At 40.8% G+C, this 23,701-nt stretch overlaps 1 protein-coding gene across 3 annotated transcripts in view; it reads right to left on the bottom strand.

The window, feature by feature from the left end:
* REV1 (REV1 DNA directed polymerase) overlaps positions 1 to 23,701 on the bottom strand; it is an 83,142-nt gene that overhangs the window by 39,490 nt on the left and 19,951 nt on the right. For all 3 annotated transcript variants that reach the window (XM_070379965.1, XM_070379963.1, XM_070379964.1), the window contains exons 3-5: positions 23,012 to 23,138; positions 9,637 to 9,805; positions 2,269 to 2,421 (exon numbers count right to left, since the gene is read on the bottom strand). In XM_070379965.1, coding sequence (XP_070236066.1) covers positions 2,269 to 2,421; positions 9,637 to 9,805; positions 23,012 to 23,138 — 449 coding nt within the window. The remainder of the gene's footprint in view (positions 1 to 2,268; positions 2,422 to 9,636; positions 9,806 to 23,011; positions 23,139 to 23,701) is intronic.

Below are 23,701 nucleotides of genomic sequence, written 5' to 3'. Positions count from 1 at the left end.
AATATGAATAATTCCTGTAAAAAGGGGTAAGAAACCTCATGTGAATTCTAACTGCTATGTTTATTTTCAGTTTTTTATGTAAGGTACTGTTCAACACATTAAATTCAATACTGCCGCCCTCCTGAGGCTGGTTACTTTCCCTCAGGAAGCAACCAACAGACTGTATTCATTAATCCATTAAAAGGGTCAACTGATGTAGATAAAAAGTAAAAAAAAGAAAAAGTCAATGTGTAAGGTTAATTCAATGAAATTTATATCCAGAAAAATGAGGATGTTTGCCCTACTGACAGGGAATTAGTGTTTCCTTCCTAAGAAATGCATTATGTACATGCCAGGATGGTAGGTCCAAGGCAGTCTGGACCCAGTGTCCTGATGACAGGTTTATCAGTGCAAGAACTATGACAAACGCTACACTACACTCCATTGCTCCTCCAATGATTCCCCGTAATGCTGTGTAATTAAAAATTCATTTGTATTCAAAAGAATCATCTAAGTAACAAAAACAGGAGTCTGAACTACAAAGCCGTAATTCACTCTCCTTAGGAAGGTCCACAGCGTTTGCCCAGTTTCAGTTCAGGCTCCAGATGAGGGCACGCACAGCACCAAGGCACAGGTTAGACTGCCACCCCGTCAACAGGTTTAATCTCAAGTTCCTCCTCCTAATACCAACTGGGTCTATTATTAATGACAGTCTGACTACACAGGAAAACCACACATGACCTGGATCCAAACATCACCTCCCATTTCTGGGTTGGCTCTGGCTGATCAGCTTGTGGAATCTGACCGCCAACTCTGAGCAGGTCAAAGCCTCACCAGTGAGCACACCACAGAGAGAAACAGAAAACCAACCAGAAACGATTAAGAGATGAAGGAAAGAAAACCTAACGTGATCTAAGACAGAGAAAGTCTGGCCCTTGAGACAAAGAGCAAGGGAGCAAAAAGCGGCATGAAGGAGCTTCAAAAAAGTTTATAAAATGCACTGAACATGCCAGAAAATAAAGATCAAGAAAGAAACAAAAGTGCAATCAGAAAAGCCTTAGATCTAGTTTTCTGTGTTATAAATACTAAGACTTTAAATGAATACTAGCAACACATGCACTAGAAATGCACACACCGGCAACAGAACACTGCTCACGGCCCTCCTTCTGCACTGCAGTGTTCCAGCCTAGGCAACTGGACATCTAAAGAGGCTGGACTGGAAACACACCACAGGTGGGTAATATATTCACTAGGCAACAACATAAATGGAGCAATAATTACAATCTAATAGGCAAATTCTTCCTCAAATCGACACAGAGAAGAATTTCAAAACACACACACATAGATATTTTCCTTTATTAGTGGAGTAAGAAAAAAAAAAGATGAAGCTGTGCATTCAGAAAGTTTTCTGATATTGCCTGTACACACTGATAGTACTAAAAAAACAAAATTAGAAGTTTTAGGTAACATGAAAAACAACTTACGTAAGTGAATACAAGTTAAAGAACAAACGCCAACAAAGCTACAGAAGGTAGTGACACCGGATCCCCCAGTGCAATTAAGACTCCCGGTCTTTTGGAAAAAACATATCCAACTCCCAAAGCAAGCAATTTAATAAATAAGGAGAAGGCTCATGACAATGAGTCACGATGATAAACCACCTGATACACAAGTTAACGCAACATACCAATTAACTGTGGAGCCGATTTACCTCGGGTTACTGCAATTAAAGCTTAAGTCAAAATATTTTTAAAAACCAGACACATGGAATAAGGCCTAGATTCATCTCTAATTCTATAACCTTGAGGGTCATCAACTAAATTTTCACCAACATAAAGTATTTATGTTTTCATATTGTTACTGACTTAGAATTTTTCAAAAATAACCTGGAAATGTTAACATTTTCATTGCCTATCTTTCTGTGCAACAGCGCACAACAAATGTACAGGTGGCGCAGTTCAGCCTTTGAGAAAGTAATACTCTGCAGCAAAGCACTTGTGTCAAAAATTATTACTGCCATGAAAATCCATGAGAAAGTTTAATTCTAGTAACTTAACAGCCATTGGTTTAACATGGAAATTTAACGTGAGTGGAAAAGTTTTGTTTACATTTTATTTACAAAACTGTCGTGATAAAAATAATTTTTAGGTAAGACACCCACCCCTATAGTTCACCAGGATTAACACAGATGAATAACCAGGTTTGACGTGTGTTTCTATCTTGAGTACAGCAGGGGACATGCACACTGCTAAACCCCAGCTCGCGGTCGCCCCAACCAGACACACTTACACCCTGTCGTTGAGCTGCTTGGTGATGCTGCTGGGCCCGGGGAGCGGGTCCTCAGGTTTGCACACAGGATTAAAGTTGAGGCTCTTCTGCACAGAGGACGGCTTGCTGTACAGCTGATAGGGAATGCAGGACAGGAGTCGCCCAGCTTTGATGCTAAAACGAAAAAGTCAGAGCAATTTAAGAGTTTAATACCTGGGGTACACGAGCTTCACAGAAAATCAATGTTCTCAATAACAGGAGTATTCCACCACCAACATGTCATTGCCCTTTCTAGTTTATTCCTTCCTCCTTTGTTTTAGTGGTCCTAATACAATATAATTTTAGTTAAACATGAAGAGACGTGTCTGAAATTTTAAAAACTAGTGGCCAATGATCTCACATTGAGGAGGGGAAAACTAGAGAATAGGATGAGAAAAGTTTAATCACAGAGCTGGACTAGTCAATATTTTAATAATCATGACTTTAATATTAACCACACTCTTTCCCCAAAATCGCTACAGATGGTAATTGCAGCCATGAATTAAAAGAGACCTGCTCCTTGGAAGAAAAGTTTTGACAAACCTAGACTGCATATTAAAAAGCAGAGACATTACTTCGCCGACAAAGGTTCATATAGTAAAAGCTATGGTTTTTCCAGTAGTCAGGTATGGATGTGAGAGATGAACCATAAAGAAGGCTGAATGCTGATGAACTGATGCTTTTGAGCTGTGGTGTTGCAGAAGACTCTTGAGAGTCCCTTGGACTGCAAGATCAACCCAGTCAAACCTAAAGGAAATCCTAAAGGAAATCAATCCTGAATATTCATTAGAAAGACTGATGTTGAAGCTCCAATACTTTGGCCACCTGATGGGAAGAGCTGACTCATTAGAAAAGACAGCCGACTCATTAGAAAAGACCCTGATATCAGCTGGGAAAGAGTGAAGGCAGAAGAAGGGGACAACAGAGATCATGAGATGGCTGGGTGGAATCACCGACTCAATGGACATGAGTTTGAGCAAACTCCAGGAGATGGTGAAGGGCAGGGAAGCCTGACATGATGTGGTCCATGGGGTCGCAAGGAGTCAGACATGACGGAGCGACTGAAAACAACAACTACAACAACAATCTTTCTCCAATTCACACACAATCATCGAGGTTTTCTCAACCTATCTCACATGTCAAGTTTCCCCAGAATAACGGGACTGGATGAGGATCCCCAATTTCTAAGATTCACATCAGGTCTATTACATGTGAAAGCCTGTAATGTGAAGCACAAAATAACCTCAACTTTAAGAGAAGTAAGTAATTTATACTATTTTATATGTATAAATGTGATAAAGACAAGGCCACTAGAAGACAGGAACTAAGAGAAGTTATCATATATATCTATGTATCCTCTTCCAAACATTCACTAGCTACATATCAAACATCACTGGGACAAATCAGGGGGCATGAGTAGTCTAATACTAGACAGTCCTGGCCCATTAACAGACACTCCCAAACACCTATTATAACTAAGAGCTAAAACTGAGTTCATTAAACTAAAATTTGCTTTCTAATAAACTGAGTTACATACGGTTACTGTGTCTTTAAATATATCATTTTCAATTCAAAATCGAAACATTTGAAAGCATGTGTGGCTTTAAACCTAAACTATATATAAAGAAAGCCACCCTTCAATTAATTAGGAAAAAATGAATAAAGAGTAAAATACTTTTTCTTATTATCTGACAAATTCAAAAGTTTTGACGTTTTCCCCAAAGGGCATGCCACAAAACTTGAAAAAAGTGTAAGAAATTACTGAACTGGCTTAAACAAACAAACCAATTCAAAATATGAGTCAACAACTTTGAATACTGAAAAACACATGATGATATCCTAAAAATGGAAATATATCATGTTGCAAACTAAGTTCTTTTTGTAATTATATCAGTATATAATTCCCCCTAAAACACCTTCAGCTTTAGGTAGCATTACTAAACATGCTAAAGCACTAAATCACGACAGTGGAGAACGTTACTACTGACAGCACACTTCAACCCTCATTTACCTAAAGAAACTACCATCAGGCTAAAGTCATTTTTTATCAAGACAACAGAGCGGAGACTGAAACGGTGCCCGATGTCCCAGGGGCACACCAGAAGGAAGACCCAAGTGCAGCAAAGCCAGGACAGGCCCCGCCGTCGTGCTGGCTTCTCCCAGACTCCTGGTAGAGTGCTGGCTGACCGGGCTCTGGAGGGGCTCTCTGTGGTCAACACTGATCGCACATGACCCCTGTGAAGACTGAGGTCACCTGGCGGAACCTGAGGCTCTCAGCCCATGGAGACTGATAAGAGCGCCAATTTTAATACTGCAGGTTTCACCAGACGTCCTCAGAGATGCCCAGCAAAAGCAACTAAAGCCCAGCGCATCATCATCTTGTTAGACAAGGAATTTTTTACATTTCAAACCCAAACCACTACACATACATTGTACATTCCTAACTGTCATGACATCCGTCTGTCCAGCTACAGACATGGCAAAAGCATTCTCTGAAGGTATGTTTTTAAAAGATCTTCTTTTAAGAAATCTCTCAGGGATTAACTTGTAACATTGTCTAATTTCACTGCTTATCCTAAGCACAAAGGAACTGTTTATGTTCTACTATTTTTAAGAAAAAAAAAAGCTGAATACCAAATACCAAAATCCAAATTTCAAGATCAAAAGGAGTTTCACTTTACCAAAAGATATTACTACATGATTTCTTTAAACAGTGGACTTCCTTCATACACTGAAAATAGACTCTGGTATATATGAAAGATATGTGTGTATATATATATAATATATATATATTTATTCACTGTATCAGACACATATTCACGGATGTGAAATATTTACTTACTTTGGGGACTCTTAACTCTTGGTTTGTCCTCTAGCCCCAGTAAACTTATCTCTAGAGTAGAACTTTGCTTCTAACACTCCTCTAAATCATTTCCTATGCTGACACAATGAATTTACACTGACAGTTATAACCAGAATCTGGAAAATTTTGTAGAAATCAAGATATGAAAGTCCCTACGATGATTTCCATTCCAAACTCTGTAGTATCACTGTAGCAATACTATCTTCTTCAGATGATGCAATTCTGCTCATCAAATGCCATATGGCTCCAGTCAACGTCCCAGTCATTCTCTATGAGAAAACCCCTAACGCCGTGTATTCACCTGCCCATCCAATTCAGGTATGTTTTCTTCCTCATTCAAAAGTGAATTTAAGACAAGAAAGGAGTGAATTATGGGCTAAGGAAAAAACGAACTGTTTTTGCCTTATATTCTACCACTAAACAAAAATTCTTCATTCATTCAACATTAAAATTGCCTTTGTCCCCACCTCTCTGATCACCTAAGCTTTCCAACCACTCACAAAGACTGTACAAGCTCAGAAAAGGAAATAACAGGTAAGAACACATATATATATAACTTGTTGTCCTTTATCCTACAGGGCCCAAACTGCTTTTTATTTTTCACTACAAATACTGAGAGTTAAACTATTCACAGTCATTCTTTAGCTCCTGAAAACCAAGAATATATTTTCTTATAAATATTATCTACAACATGGGGTGAGGGGGGGACTGAAATGTGTGTACTGAGTAGTTGGCCAAGTAAAAATAATTTGAGAAGAATTCTGTAGTGTTGTGAGAGAAAAAAGTAAATACTCAAGATAAATTTTTTTTAAACACAAATCTAGACCAGAAACAAGAATCATGCATATTTTCTATTAAGAATTGAGGCAAAACACAAAAACACAAGGGGAAAATCATGAGATAAAATTGTAGTCAACTTATATTTGATCTGAATAAGACTCTAATAATTACGTGGAGTGTAATTAGAAACAGTTTTACTCCATATGAAGTGTGAGGCGTCACGGCACTGCAGCTACGTGACAGACACGAGCATGCGCAGCTCAGGAAGGAAGGGCGCACTGACTGGGAGAAGACCCTGTGGGCTGGCGTGAACGGGAACCTCTGTCCTTGCAGCCCAGCCCGGGAGAACCAGGCTCTCTTGCCATGGGAGACGGAACGCAAAACGGACGACGAGAACAGAACAGCCTTGGAGCAGCAGGGCACCACGGTGTCTACTGTGCTCTGCCCTGATGAGCCAGAGCGGCGGCCAGAGCGGCTTCCGTAACTACTCACACTTCAAATTTCCACATCAAATTGTCTGCAGAAAGGGATTAACAAAAATGTGAAAATCACAAACTCATACTGTACCATATACAACCGTAAGATTCACAAGACAAAGCCTTCAGTTACAGAACTCAGAACTTAAACTAATGCACACAGGCTTCTCATTACAGGACTCCCCTGCCTCTTGGAAGTCGTGACCTCGTAATCATGCCTGTACTAACTCGGGTTTAATGGCACCTACACAGGCACCAGGGAATTTGAATCAAAGCAATCTGCACACTTAGAAGTGTTAGTCACTTTTCAAACTGCTCAAACCCAAAACAGGAAAACCAATTATAGAAGAGAATACCATATATCATCCTTTAAACAGCTAATATAATGTTCAAATATTTAAGTATAGTAAAGTCTCATTAAAGCCCTGCAGTGGAGAAGAGATGAACAAGACTGGGATTAGAGCATGGAAGCAAACGGCTCTGATTTACCCTGGAGAAGCCCATGCTTATGACATCACAGACACCAGGCATTATGTCATATATTAGAGCACAGAGCTGACTAATCCATTTCTAGAGAGATGAATGAGGCAGTTCTCCTGTAACAACTTAAATGGCAAAGAGCAGACCCAATGATGAGTCAGAAATCTGGATTCTGAATTCTGTCACTCGGGCAAATCAGTTAACCTTATCAGTCCTGCCTTCTCATCTAGTACATAGAGCAGATACATCACATAATCATGATTCCAAAGTCACTTCAGTTATTTAAAAACAGATCATTAGGTCTGAAGGTGTATTTTATAACTTGGAACTGCCTCAGCTACGTTTATTATTGAATTACCCCTCTAGTTGCATTCAGCAAAAAAGAGCCAGTATAAAGAAAGAGCTGTCATGAAGACCACCATTTTCTAAACATGTTAGCTTGCACCCAGCCAGGGCCCTCCTCACCTCCCTTTCCTACCATCCACGATCTCCCCTATTCTCCCCAAAGCCAAACTAACATCCTCAGATCGAAATTCCAGCCCCAGCCAATGAAACGACTGTGTAAGTGTCCACACACAGCGGAACTCTGAAATGATACTAACCTCTCATACGAAAACTTCACAACTCCTTTTTAAGAAGACATACCACTAAAAGCCATGTGGATAAATCCTATATAATGAACAGTGACTGGGTCCTTGGAACACAGCACAGCATGTTCCAGGGATGAGTCTTCAACTTAATACACCAAGACTTAAATTTAAAAAACCCTAGTCTATATGAATAATTTGGCTTTCTGGAAGCCAAATGCACTTTTCCCCTAAATGTACCTTTGACCTTCTGGAATTGATTTTTCTAATACTCGGTCATGTTTATAGAATACAAATAAAATATCATAGCAGCAGCAGCTTCTTCCGTATCACGTCTCTATAACATGGGAAGCACTGTGCCAGGTAGTCTGCATGAGTTATTTCTAGTTTTCACATAACCATAACAGGTAGACAGTGATCTTCTTTTACAAATGAGGAGACAAGGTTCAGAATGGCTGCACCCCTGCTCCTGTTACAATCCAAGACGACAAGGACCCCGAACATGAACTCAGGTCTGTTTCCAGAGCCCAGGCACAGCCTTTCCACAATGCACTGCCTCTCGCAAATTCATGCTGATATCTGTGATACAGAAGACCTGAACAAGTCTAAATCTACCAAATAAATTAAGGTGTCAGAATTAATGAAATTTAGGGTAAGAAAAAAAGCTTTGGCAATTGACCTAAATAATTTCTAAGTTTGTGTCATTAACACTCCACTATACAATCTGACCATTCTCTCACATACTGATTACAATCCATTCATGCATAAAATTATGATTTTAATACTTTCACTTTTAACTTTCAATCACTCATATAAATTATATGTGAATCACTTAAGTTCTAGTTCATCCTCAAATTTCAGATGATGTATTTTATGTTAGAAAGTTACTAAGAATGGTCACCACTGATTTACAACATACCAATTCCAAACCAACAGCCAAGAAACCAGAACAACTGAAAAACAGGTACTAATAATACTGCAAACTGCTCTCCTCTCCAAGAACTTCAGGTCCACACTATCCTCATCTTTTTCCCCTTCCGTTCAGTTCAGTCGCTTAGTCGTGTCCGACTCTTTGTGACCCCATGAATCACAGTACGCCAGGCCTCCCTGTCCATCACCAACTCCCGGAGTTCACTGAGACTCACGTCCATCGAGTCGGTGATGCCATCCAGCCATCTCATCCTCTGTCGTCCCCTTCTCCTCCTGCCCTCAATCCCTCCCAGCATCAGAGTCTTTTCCAATGAGTCAACTCTTCGCATGAGGTGGCCAAAGTACTGGAGTTTCAGCTTTAGCATCATTCCTTCCAAAGAAATACCAAGGCTGATCTCCTTCAGAATGGACTGATTGGATCTCCTTGCAGTCCAAGGGACTCTCAAGAGTCTTCTCCAACACCACAGTTCAAAAGCATCAATTCTTCAGTGCTCAGCCTTCTTCACAGTCCAACTCTCACATCCATACATGACCACAGGAAAAACCATAGCCTTGAGAGATAGGATATAAACTTACTCAGTTCAGTCGCTCAGTCGTCTCCAACTTACTCACATATTGTTCATTATCTGTTTCCCCCAGTAGAATGGAAGCTCCCAGAAGCAGGGGAGGTGCTCTGCTTTGCTCAATGGTGTATTTCCCAAGTACAAAGAGCACTGTCTACTGATAACAGGTGCACAGACATTTGCTGAATGAGTAACACGCTTGGTCAAGCCCTTCCATCACTGCCTCCTGCTCTTACCTGAGTCATCTCCCCTAAGTCCTGGGAGCTGAGGATGCAGGAACACTAACATCAGACCATAGGCACCTGAACTACTATGCAAGGCTGAGGAGTACAGCTGTCGTTCAGTTGCTAAGTCGTGTCCGACTCTTTTGCGACCCCATAGACTGTAGCCCGTCAGGCTCCTCTGTCCATGGGGTTCCCCAGGAAAGAATACTAAAGTGGGTTGCCATTTTTTCTCCAGGAGATCGACCTGACCCAGGGATAGAACCTGTGTCTCCTGCACTGGCAGGCGGGTTCTTTACCACTGAGCCACCCAAGGAGCAGAGCAGTGTTGTTTAAGACACTGATTCCTCTTCACCCTTAAGTTAAAAGGTACTGCAGGTTAGGTAAGGGTTTATAATACAAATAAGCATTCCAATTTCTAAAAATGCTTTAATTAAAAATTAAACTTACCTTTCCACAATCCATTCTGGTCGAATTACTTTTTCTCCCTTTAACTCTTTGATTTTGGCATTAGGAAGATTTGTGGCAATGATGTGTGTTGTTTTGGATCTGGAATAATACACGTGATACTGGCCTCCATGCAACATCATTAGCTTTCTCAATTCCTCAGCAGATGGATCTGTAAAATTAATAATAAAACACGCTGAAAGTTTTACATATAAGAAAGTACAAGTAGAGCGCTAGCTGAACAATCCCGTCAACTGGATGATTTAAAGAACACATCACTGGTTCACCTTCTCCTTGGCTGTGCTGTCAGTAAACGAAGCTGGGAGGAAAATCACAAAGAGAGAGAGCTGTTCGGCCTTGCTCAGCACAGCCGATGCTCCTGGCCACTAATAGCCAACCAACACAAACACATCTCCTGCCGGGCTTCCTTGGCGGCTCAGGGATAAAGAACCCATCTACTGCCTACGCAGTAGACTTGGGATCGATCCCTGGTCTGGGAAGATCCTATATGCCATGGAGCAACTAGGCCCGTGCGCCACACCTACTGGGTGTGCGCTCTGGAGCCCGGGAGCCACAACCACCGAAGCCCACCACCCTGGACTCCACGCTCCACAGCAGGAGAAGCCACCACAATGAGAATCCTGGGCACCACAACCAGAGAGGAGCCCCCATGCCCTGCAACTAGAGAAAAGTCCATGCACCAACAAAGACCCAATGCAGCCAAAGTAAGTAAAATTATTTTTTTTAAACTCATCCACATTAAAAAAAAAAAAAATCTTAGAAAAGCAAAAACAAAAACACCTACTGACAAGAGATGCCCAGAAGAGCAGACAGGCACCTCAGGTAATGAATCTGATGCTGGCAACACTGCAGTGCTAGAAACGGTAGGGATTTTTACCACAGTTTAAAAACACCTACTATGAGCAGACTTACCATAGGGCTTGTTAGACTTTACTCCTATGAAGCTATCTAAACTTTTATTTAAGAAAATAGAAAAAGGTTAAAATAATCTTACTTGGTTTCCTAATACGAACTTGCATCAAAACCAAAAAATAAACCAAAATAAAAAAAAAAGAATTGCCAACCAAGAAGCACCGTTTTATCCCCAATTCTGTTTCAAATTATTTTATTCTTAATAAAACTATAGAAAAATATCTTAAATATGAATCAATGTGGCTTATGCTTTCCCATAAAAATGTCTGACTCACTAAAGTTATGTTATGACTGGCATTACTAGTATCACATTAAACTAATTATTTTCAATAGCTCTTCTATTTCTTTTTATTTTTATCCTAAGAAAAGGAAAGGAAAGTGAAAGTCACTCAGTCATGTCCGACTCTTTGAGACCGCATGAGTCCGTGCAATTCTCCAGGCCAGAATACTGGAGTGGGTAGCCTTTCTCTTCTCCAGGGGATCTTTCCAATGCAGGGATTGAACCCAGGTCTCCTAGCTGAGCTGCAAGGAAACTCTGCATCACATCTCCCATAGCAACAGCTACTGGAGGTGATATCCACAGGAAGCTTGTGTATCTTCTCGGCTATTCAAGCAACAGATTGTCTTTAAGCACAAACAATACAAATCCAAGCATTTAAATGAGTACTTTTATTAGAATTACTAATTCAGTGAGTTTGGGTCTTTAGAAGAAGAAACATGTTTCCTTAAGAGGAATTTTGGTAAGGGTTTTATCATGAACGACCTAACCTTACACCTAAAGTAACTAGAGAAAGAAGAACAAACAGAACTCAAAGTTAGTAAAAAGAAAGAAATCATAAAGACAAATAATACCAGAAATGAAAAAAGTTAAAATGAACACCATGGAAATACAAAGACTCCTGAAAGACTACTGTGAGCAGCTATATATGAATAAAATGGACAACTTAAAAGAAATGGACAAATTCTCAGACAGGAATAATCTCCCAAGACTGAACCAGGAAGAAACAGAAAACATGAACAGACCCAATTACTAGCACTGAAATGGAATCAGTAATTTAAAAACTCCCAATAAAGGCTTCTCTGGTGGTCCAGTGGTTAAGAATCCACCTTGCAATGCAGGGGACACTGGTTTGATCCTTGGATGAAAGTGAAAGAGGAGAGTGAAAAAGTTGGCTTAAAGCTCAACATTCAGAAAACAAAGATCATGGCATCTGGTCCCACCACTTCATGGGAAATAGATGGGGAAACAGTGGAAACAGTGGCAGACTTTATTTTTTGGGCTCCAAAATCACTGCAGATGGTGACTGCAGCCATGAAATTAAAAGATGCTTACTCCTTGGAAGGAAAGTTATGACCAACCTAGATAGCATATTCAAAAGCAGAGACATTACTTTGCCAACAAAGGTCTGTCTAGTTAAGGCTATGGTTCTTCCTGTGGTCATGTATGGATGTGAGAGTTGGACTGTGAAGAAGGCTGAGTGCTGAAGAATTGATGCTTTTGAACTGTGGTGTTGGAGAAGACTCTTGAGAGTCCCTTGGACTGCAAGGAGATCCAACCAGTCCATCCAAAAGGAGATCAGCCCTGGGATTTCTTTGGAAGGAATGATGCTAAAGCTGAAACTCCAGTACATTGGCCACCTCATGTGAAGAGTTGACTCATTGGAAAAGACTCCGATGCTGGGAGGGATTGGGGGCAGGAGAAGGAGATGACAGAGGATGAGATGGCTGGATGGCATCACCAACTTGATGGATGTGAGTCTGAGTGAACTCCAGGAGTTGGTGATGGACAGGGAGGCCTGGTGTGCTGTGATTCATGGGGTCGCAAAGAGTCGGACACAACTGAGCAACTGAATTGAACTGAAGGAGACAGAAGACCTGTACTCAGAAAACTGTAAGACGCTGATGAAAGAAACTGAATATGACAGAAATGATGGGAAGACGCACCATGCTCTCAGACTGCTGCTGCTGCGTTGTTTCAGTCATGTCCGACTCTGTGCGACCCCATAGACGGCAGCCCACCAGACTTCCCGTCCCTGGGATTCTCCAGGCAAGAACACTGGAGTGGGTTGCCATTTCCTTCTCCAATGCATGAAAGTGAAAAGTGAAAGTGAAGTCGCTCAGTCATGTCATGCTCTCAGACTAGAAGAATCAATATGAGAGGTGAGACTGGATGATAGTTAAGATCCCTTACAAAGCTATCATACAATTCTAGACACTAAAACCATTATCTCCAGCAAACAAAATCTGGAGACTAAAAGCAAAGCAGGTCATATTATGCCCAGTTTTACAGATAAAGGAACAAAAAGCAGAATAATGTAAATTATGGAAAAAATACATATAAATTAGCAAGACATCATAAAAGGTAGGTCAACAACTGACATATCCTGCTTATCGAATAAACTATAATGCTTAATACATGTAACAAGTACAAAACAGAAGAAGTTTAACATCACACAACAGAAAGTACTTAAAAGCAAGCAAGGTCTCTACTCATGGCAACAGAATGTGGTACAGGGCAAACAGCGCAAGAAGTGGGAAGTCCTGAGTGCCAGCCTGGCTGTGGGCGCTGGCGGGGTGAGCCCACATAGGCTTCCTGCCACCTGCGGCTCAGTGTGGAGGCCAAATGGGGTAAGCGGAGCCAGTGATCGCTAACATTCCTTTCAGACCTAAAGTGTAAGGAGCTTATTTTGCTTTTGGACAAATTCTCTATCACTGCCTCACATTCCATTACATCAAACACCACCAAGGAAAACAAAAATCAGTATTACAAAGTCAATTCTACAACCAAAAAGAAAAATGTAATGACCTGGTTAGAATACACCATCTTTTATGATATGTTTTTTCCAGACTCCTGCTTCATTTAGTTTGTCCTCTATAAAGGAAGTTCTACATCTGACACTATTGCATGTAAATACTATTTGTTAAGGGGATCAAAGATTCAAGGGGTCTTCACTTATATTATTCCCTCAATAAGCAATATTATCAACATTATCATTACTATACATGTATGCATTATATATATAAGTGTGCTTATATGTATACCATCACACACCCTGGACTGCCAACATCAACTCCCAAACTGTCCACTAAAACATCAGCCAGTAGGGCTTCCCCAGCGGCTCAGTGGTTAAACCCACCTGCCAATGGAGGAGACGTGGGTTGGGCCCCTGGTCTGGAAGATGCACATTCGGTGGGACAAGCGAGTCCGTGCACCACGACTACTGGGCCTGTGCTCTAAAGCCTGGGGCCCACAACTACCAAACCCCATGCACTAGAGCCCACGCTCCACAGCAAGAGAGGCCACAGCGAGGAGAGGCCCTCGAAGAGCAGCGAGAGAGCAGCCCCACTCTCCACAGCTAGGGAGAAGCCAGGCAGCAACAAAGACCCAGCAGTGCCGAAAAGTACATAAATAAAAGGATCTCTTAAAAACAAAAAAGAAACTAAATTAAAGAAATTAAAAGAAAATACCAGCCAGAAGACCAAAGACAGATTTGAAAAGTGTAACCTATTATTTTCAACTCCAGCTTCACTATGAGGAAAGGCAGCGGTGGGCAGAAGCTATCATGATATATGAGCAATATGCTCAGAAAACCTCTTAACAAAGCAACTGGGCAATCGTGGAATTCACGACTTTTACTAGCAATAATTCTAAATATTTGATATAGAAATTTAAGATTAGTTGACAGTTTCCCTAAGCCATTTAACAAAATGTCTTAACAGCAATTTACACAATACTTGGCATATCCTGAAATAAGAGTATGTGTTCTCAATACATGATTCATGCATGCTAAGTTGCCAAGTCATGTCCAGCTCTTTGTGACCCCATGGACTGTAGCCAGCCAGCCAGGCTCCTCTGTCCATGGGATTCTCAGGCAAGAATACTGGAGCGGGATGCCACTTCATCCTCCAGGGGATCATCCCAACCAAGGGACTGAAGCTGTGTCTCCTGCATTGGCAGGTGGATTCTTTTACCACTGAGCCACCTGGGAAGCCCCAATACATAATTCCTGCACAAAATAACAAGGGAACATTTTTACACATAACCACAGTAGGAATTAAACTTGAAAATATTTCTTCTTTCCTATAGTCAGCAGACACTTTATATGTGTCCATTCTAGTAGCACCAACATATATATATATATATATCAATTTGATTAAAACACACCACCTCTCTGCTGAATAAAATGAAACTGTCATTTCCTGTTTTATAATCATAAGCAGATAAAAAGAACTGAGGACAGAGAATTCAAATTAATGCAACACCTAGTCAGTCATGCACTTTCATACTCTATCTCACTCAAGCCTCACTACTGGTGATTCCAAAACTGGAATTCAACAATAGTCTTGGCATCACACGTCCTTCGAAAGATTATTAATGTCACTGCAATGTTATTCTTACCAAAACCACAAAAACAAGCATGTTCTGGATAATTTGGATAAGCATGACTTCTGTGCAGGTTTTATTTACGGAGGTACTGGGAATGCTTTAAACGTCACATGCTAATGAAAAGAACAGAAACCAACTTAAGGTACAAAAAATGCACTTTCATCAAATGAAGACCAAAAATATCAAGGTACACTATTTAAATGTTGATTATGTAGGGACAGTCAGAACAGACAAAATCAGTGGGGGAAAAGGGTCAATAAGAGACACATGTGGGGATTTCCCTGCTGGTGCCGTGGACAGGAATCCACCTGCCAATGCAAAGGACATGGTTCGATCCCTGGTCTGGGAAGACTGCACATGCCCGGAGCAGCTAAGCCTGAGCGCCACAACTGCTGGAGCCTGCGCACTCTAGGGCCCTCGAGCTACAACTACGGAGCCCGCGGGCCGTAACTACCAAAGCCCACACGCCTAGAGCCTGCACTCCGCAGCAAGAGAAGTCACTGCAATGAAAAGCCCGCGCACTGCAGCAAAGAGTAGACCCTGCTCGCCACTACTAGAGAAAGCCTGTGCAAAAAAAAGGCAACAAAGCAGCCACAAATAATAAATAAAAAACCCAACTCATTTGCTGATACACAAAAAATAACTCAAATGGCCTAAAGACCTAAATGAAAGTCCTAAAACTATAAAACTCTGGGAAGAAAACATAGGGGAAGAGCTTTATGACACTGGACTCAGCAATGATCTTAGATACAATGCCAAAAGTACAGGCAACAAAACAAAAGCAGACAAATTAGACTACACAAAAACGCACAACTTCTGTGCATAAAGGGCGCAGCCTGTGGAACTGGAGACACTATTTGCAGACCGAGATCACTCTAATACTGGGTGAACAGACTATATAAAAAAACAACGGAAATTCAACAAGCACAAAATATCCAATTTAAAAATGGCCAAAGGACTTTAAAGATGATGTACATATGGCCAACAAGCATATGAAAAGACACTCAACATCACTAATCATTAGAGAAATACAAATTAAAATCCCAACGAAACCTCCTTTTAAACCAAAATTCTGAGCTCCTTCAGCATCCTGAAAGATGTCTCTACAAAGGAGACCAACTGCAGGTACGAGGACTGTAACGGGCAACGTTTCATGGTTTAACAAATCTGAAAGCAAGCTCCAAACTGTCTCTTACAGGGTGAACAACACAGAGACCTTCCTCTCTCTGTTACATGTATCCTTGCTTGACAAAACACAAGAAACATCAAAGAACATGTGATCAACTAGAAAATAATTTACCTAAGCTATATTTCTCACTGAACAGAATGGTACAATTTTTAAAACTTACAAATATTTTATAAAGAATACTCTGCAAATCTGTAACAATTATATTCTGTAATACTCATACTGTTAATTTTACAGAACGTTCTTCGGGAATATTCTGTAAGCAATCAAATTTTAACATTAACTAAAACCAACCATATTAAGAAACAAGTTAAGTATAGAAAAGGTAAAAGCTCCACATGTGAAATTCCACCACAGTAAATGCCATCACGTAACATCAGAATAGCCACTGAAGACCACTGTCAAGCCTCTGGGCACAGCTTATACAATGGTTGCTCACTTGGCTAAAACATATCCTATAAACAAACACATTCTATAAATTTTACAATCTTGTACCAACGTTTTCTCTGATCTTTACTGAGAAAACAGTCTCTATGCACACCATTTCACTCTGCACATCCAAAGAGCCTGACTAAATACTGGCCGTGTCACATGCATGATAGAAAGAAGTAAGCCAATAGCTGTTTATACCTCCTGTGGTCTTACAGTAGTTAATACCTTCAATATTTCATTTGAGTCTCACAGTGCTATAAATAAGAAAGATAATTTAGCATTTTGTTTACTGCTGAGGAATGAGAGGATGTGTCCACAATCACGCAACTACTGTGCAAACCCTTGGTTTCTGATTCCTGTCCATCATTACTTTCTCCAGTAACCATGCTTACTCTCTTGACCCCTCTTCTCAGCAAGTGCATCAGACTTACTACCAAAGTCAACTAAAAGCCACATACACTCAACCAAACAAAAACTGAAGAAAAGTTTCAAAAGCCTAAAGAACCTCTAATAGGAGCAAATACCTTTCAGACTCTGGCAAAATTACAGGGAATGGTATAAACTAACACAGTAAGTCTCTCCCACATAGGACGTTAAATTCCTCCATTCCTGGATTCACAAGATCAGAGTCCCACAGGAAATGGGAGGAGACAGCATGTATGTATCCACAGAAAACAACTCCTGGAAGGCATTCATTTCAAAAGAATTAGAGCATTAAATGGACTCTGTCCCTAAGTCACATTTGTATGCTCAGAAAACATCAATGTTAAGGTTCAGTTTTCAAACAGATCTCTACCACTTAGAACGTCAGTCTGTTATATGTGTATATTCCCATTTTATTTTGCAGTCATATTTGCAGAATGTCTCTGCCTGCCCCATTTTTCCACAGAATTCAGTAGCGCCAAAGTCCCCAGACCTGGTCTCTGATCCACCTACTGAAAAAGGCAGAAAATTACCCAAACACTTCTTTCCGTATTAACTATCCTGATCCAACCTCACAGAAAAGCAATTACAGCTCTGTAGATCTGAAATACTAGCTGACTCAAGCTTTCACCAAGATAAACACACCCAGGGCCCATCTCCCAGAGATTACAATCCAGTAACCTAGATAGCATATTGAAAAGCAGAGACGTTACTTTGCCAACAAAGGTCCGTCTAGTGAAGGCTATGGTTTTTCCTGTGGTCATGTATGGATGTGAGAGTTGGACTGTGGAGAAAGCTGAGCGCCGAAGAATTGATGCTTTTGAACTGTGGTGTTGGAGAAGACTCCTGAGAGTCCCTTGGACTGCAAGGAGATCCAACCAGTCCATTCTGAAGGAGATCAGCCCTGGGATTTCTGATGCTGGGAGGGATTGGGGGCAGGTGGAGAAGGGGACGACAGAGGATGAGATGGCTGGATGGCATCACTGACTGGATGGACGTGAGTCTGGGTGAACTCTGGGAGTTGGTGATGGACAGGGAGGCCTGGCATGCTGCGATTCATGGGGTCACAAAGAGTCGGACACGACTGAGCGACTGAACTGAACTGAAGCCTAGAGTGTGGCCAGCGTCTTATTTAAAACCTAGAGACTTAAAAAAATGGAGTTGAATTAGCATACGAGTGAACACATTTTAACATTCTAATGTGCAAGCATGACACTCTGTCACTCATTCACACGCTCAGCTAATATTTACTGAGATTTCCCAATGTGCTGCACTAGCTTCCAGCCCTTGGGGCTCCCACCAGGGCTCCACTGGGCAGACAGAAGGAAGTCGGAAAAATACCAGCTCGAGTGCAAGTAAATTCTATGAAGAGAAATAAAGCTGGATAAGAGATGAGAAATTTATTTTAGACAAGGCTGATCAGGGAAAGTTTCCTGGAGAAGGTAACATCTGACCAAGGCTTGAATGATCAAGACTCGGAGGAGGAAGAGCTGAAAGGAGGCCCAGGGGTCACTACACAAAACGGGCTTTCTGACTCCCCAAAACTTAATACATGTAAAAGCCTGACAAAACAAAACAAAACGCAGGTGTTGTTTTCTAGCCAAAATGCTCTGAAATGTATATACAATGGACCAGCTTAGGGAAGGAGGGAAATCTAATTAATTTGAATGAATATGATTCCAGTTTACAGAGTGAGGCAAGGAGCTATTCATCACAGTGAGAGCATGAGCAGCAGCAGAAGAACAACAAGGTACAAAGACCGAACTAAGATATCAGAATAATCCTGCTGACCACAATTAGAGAATGTCAAGGTGAAAATGCAGGTGAGGGTTAGGACAAGAATGCCTTTACCCATTTTCATCTAGAAAACATCGATTTATCCAAAACCAGTTTAAAAAGTCCATTCTACCTCAAAGGCTTACTTTAGTCTGTGTTGCCACAACTTGCCTCTGTCCGTATCTAATGTTCAGAGATTGACTTTTATCATCACAAAATCCATATTCTCCACCATTGTCATCTCTGTTCAAACACAATTCCTACACACAAGCAGCATAAAAAATATATTTCTTAATTAATCAACATAGAGTAAAATGGGATGAAAGGTTTAAAGACTGGAAAACTTAACAAAGATGTCAATTCCTCCTAAACTGAGCTATAGGTTTAATGTAATTCCTATCAAAATCCCAGCAAGGCACCTATTTTGTAGACACAGAAAAACTTCTCCTAAATTTTATGTGGAAAAGCACAGGCTCAAAAAAATAGCTAGAACAATCTTGACAAAGAAAAATAAAACTGCAATAATATACCTGATATTACAGCTTACTATATAGGACCATAATCAAGATTATGTGGTACTGGTGAACAGACAGACACATATTTCAATGGGACAGAACACAGAACCCAGAAACAGACCCACCCGAATATGGCCAACTGATTTTTGAGAAAAGTACAAAATGGATGAAGAATAGCCTTTCAACAAACAGTGCCGGAGCAAGTGGATATCCACAGGTCACAGAAAACAGAAATAATCAATATGGACCATGAGCTTAAGTATTAAACATAAACCTGTATAATTTTTAGAAAAAAACTAGGAGAAAATCCGGAGAAGGCAATGGCACCCCACTTCAGTACTCTTGCCTGGAAAATCCCATGGACAGAGGAGCCTGGTAGGCTGCAGTCCATAGGGTCTCGAAGAGTCGGACACGACTGAGCGACTTCACTTTCACTTTTCACTTTCATGCATTGGAGAAGGAAATGGCAACCCACTCCAGTGTTCTTGCCTGGAGAATCCCAGGGAAGGGGGAGCCTGGTGGGCTGCCGTCTATGGGGTCGCGCAGAGTTGGACACGACTGAAGCGACTTAGCAGCAGCAGCAGCAGGAGAAAATCTTTAGGATCCAGGACTAAGCAGACTTTTGACTTGAAAGCACAATCCGTAAAAGTAAAGGTTGATAAATTGGATCCCGTCAAAATAAAAAACTGTTCCGCAAAAGACTGTGTGAAGAGTGAGAAAGACAAACCACAGACTGGGAGACAATATTTGCAAACCACATATCTGACAAGGAGTAGTATCGAGAATATATAAAGAACTCTCAAAATCCAACAGTAAAAAAACCAAGCAATTCAACTGGAAAACGGGCAAAGGACACGTAGGGACACTTCACTGAAGAGGATCGGCAGGCGGCAAAGTAACCGTGAAAGGAGGCTGGGCAGCACTAGCAGCAGCGGACACCCGAAAGCCACCGCGAGATGCACGCCCGTCAGAACACTGACATTAAACACAGAAAGCCCGGCCTGTCTTTACAAAATGCTGACGAGGATGTGGAGCACCTGGAACACAAACTGAACCACAAAGAGATATGACTACATACCCATTAAATGTTTAAAACAGAAATCACTAAATCCTAACACGGATGCAGAGAAACTGAACTGCCAATAAATTGCTCGTGGGAATATAAATCATACAGCCACTTGGGAAAGAGTTTGGCAGCTTCTTTAAAAAAAAACAAAAACCACGCAACAACCATATAACCCAGCAACTGCACTCTTATGTTCACACAAAAACGTGTACATGAGTGCTTACTGTCAAAGATGACATAATCCAGACATTCTTAAATGGGTCAATGGTTAATCTGTGGAAACATTCATACCATGGAATACAGCTCAGTAATAAAAAGGACAAAACTAATGATAAACACAACAACTTGGATAACTCTCCAGACTATTAAGCTGAGTAAAAAAAAGCCAATTAATTCCAGAAGGTAACATACTTTATGTTCTATTTATGTAACATTGTTGAATTGAAAAAGTACATGAATGGAGGCCAGACTAGCAGTCCCCAGGTGCTTAAGGAAGGAGCAGTGTGGTTACAGAAGGGAAGCATGAAGGATCCTTGTGTGAAATGTTTTGCATCTTGACTGTATCCGTATCATCCATACTCTATCCTGATTGATAGAGTGCTATCTTTTTTAAGATATTACACTGTGGAAAACAGGACAAGAGCCATGGTTTCTCTCTGTATTTTTTCTGTGTGTGAACCCATAGTCAAAAACATTTTTAATTAAAAAAAAAAAAAAAGCTGGAAAGCAAAGAAGTGAACTTAGAAGGGAAAAGATGTTGTTTGGGAGGAAAAAGAGAAGAGAGAATAAGTTAACAGAGGCAGAGTAGCCAGAAGATGCGGGATCTTATCTCTAAATTCAAGTTCAAAACTATGTTGGAAGGGATGGGGGTCACCAAAGAGAAGTTCAGATGGCAGAACGGGGAGCTTTAAAGGAATCAAGGAAACCTGGAACATGAGTTACAGTCCGTGAAGAGCGTGAGTAAGAGTCAACATTATCACACAGTATGCCCACTGTCTCAATGAATCCAAAGCACTAGTCTTTACTTGCTGAGTCATCATAGAGGTCTTAGATTCTGTTTCATCTATAAAGCTGCAAAGCAGTCACTGAAAGTGGAAATTTTTATAAAAACAATTATACCACCACATCTTGCATGTCCCTAAAAAAGTCAGCTTAATGGAACTTTACTTATGGAATTATAATGTAATCCTAACAAAACCAAGAATAAAAACTATTATTATTATCCCTATCTTAAAGGAAAGGACAGGGATAATAAAAGGTCTAAACGAGAAAATGTCTGACAGTCACATACAAATCAGTGATGAAAGTAAATTGGGATTCCACATTCTCAACCATGGGAATGACTGCCACAACATTCATTTTCTTCTCCCTCACACAAAGCATCCCCTTTTCTTCCTCTAATGTAAGTAAGGGTGCCCCTGTAAATTGGGGACTTCCAAAACTGGCTAATGTAACAAGTTATGTTTATGCCTTTTTATTAATATCTGTAGTCTTTTATAATGCATCTCAGCAACGTCTGTAGAGTTTGAATGTTCTAAGATGCCTATGTAGAAAAGCTGCATGTGAATTTTCCCAAAGTTGCAGCAGCACTGGTTCTGAGTTAGCATTCCTAGATGAAATTGTCAATGATGCCTGATAAAATGCAACCAGGCAACATTATTGCTTAACTGAAACTTAACTTTAATCAACAAATACCCCAAGCGTTACGCACATCACTGCAGGGGCACCAAGGACACCAGAGTAATGAAATGCAGAAATGGAGCTCTCGCTCCTGTCTAGTAAACCAGCAACTACAGTAAGATCCAATAAATGCCAGATGTGAGTGAACACAAGGAGCCACAGCCCCACAGAACCATGAGGAGCCACCCCCACCAAGAGCAGGACAAGGGACAATCAAAGGGAAGTGGTTCACGGAGACCGTAAAAACAAGGAGCTAACAGCCAACTAAGAAGTGGAGAGAAAAGTGGGCTCCTGGATGGCCGGTACAACAGAAAGCTGACGGCTGACACTGTAAATTAAAATTCTCAATCTCCTCTCCAACTCACAGAGAAAAACCACCCGGTCCCTTCCAGACACTGGACTCAATGACAACAGGCACGGCAGGAGGAGAAGAGGGACACAGAGGAGGAAAACTACAGCACGAGAGTAAATGAGACTCTGCTTCCTCAACAGTGAGAGCTGGGCCCTCACCTCTCCTGCGGGCAGCCAGATCCCAGCCGCTGGGCTTACACCCGTCTCAAGGCCGGACGGTCAGAACCCGACGCCCACTCTACCGCCCCCCCACCAGCCCCAAAGGGCCTCTGGACAATTACAGCTGAAGAGTCACCAGGGGAGGGTCCCTACAAGGTCCCCCTCTTCGAGGCTCACAGTTTACAAAGCCCCATACGTGTGATGAGCTATTTAAACAGGAGGACTACAACTTTTCATTTTAAACGTCATCTGACTTAAAAAAAAACCACGTGCTTTGATAAAAATTAAAATAAGCAGAGGTGAGATGGAAAGGAAGCGTGAGGAAGGAGTATCTAAGCCGAGGGTCTTACGTCTATCTTTTTTATATGCAAGATAAATAATTAAAAACAGAATTTAAAACAAGTCACCCCAATCCTAAAAAAAGGTACACACCAAAACAAGATAAATAAAAAGTTTAAGATGCAGTCAACCTGTATATCCATTAACATAGATGGCGACTCCACTAAAAATTGTCGAGGAAGCTCCATCCTTCTGGATAGCAGCGTCTGATCGGAACTGTTGCTCCAACTTCTGGACCTTGGCGGCCATATACCCACCCTAGAATTCAAGAAAAGGTAAACTAATCATAAAAGCTTTATTTCCTTCCCACCTCCCCATTTTAAAAAGAAATTAAAAAAAAAAAAAGACCTTACTCTGTGATAGTGATCAACATACAAAGATGACATAGGGCATAAAGCATAATTCAAGGTGATACAACAGGCAGGTCAAGGGAGACCTCCTGTTAACTGAATTTTTAATAATTCTGTCCATAACATTGTAAAGCAGTTACTCTCCAATTAAAGAAAAATTCTATCACATTCTTACAACAGTAAGTGCTATGTTAAAAGAGGGAAAAGGTAAGTCTAGAATAAGTGTAATATCACAGAATATTGCTCTTATCTACAGAAATTATGCCAAAGTTTAAACCAATTTAAAATTTGACAAGTGGTCAGTTAGAGTATATTTTAGACTGGCTTCCACTATCTTTTCTGTATAGTAAGCTTAACAACAAAAACTTAAAAGTAAAATTAGGCTGTTGACAAACCAACAGTTGCCCATACATGTGGATAAGAATACAATAAGCAATTCACTGGTTAAGTTCTGGATCTAATCAATCTGAT

Source organism: Bos mutus, chromosome 11, assembly GCF_027580195.1.
Source record: "Bos mutus isolate GX-2022 chromosome 11, NWIPB_WYAK_1.1, whole genome shotgun sequence".
Lineage (NCBI taxonomy): Eukaryota > Metazoa > Chordata > Mammalia > Artiodactyla > Bovidae > Bos > Bos mutus.
The sequence above is the reverse complement of the archived record's forward strand: the minus strand, read 5'-3'. Positions and strand labels throughout refer to the sequence as shown.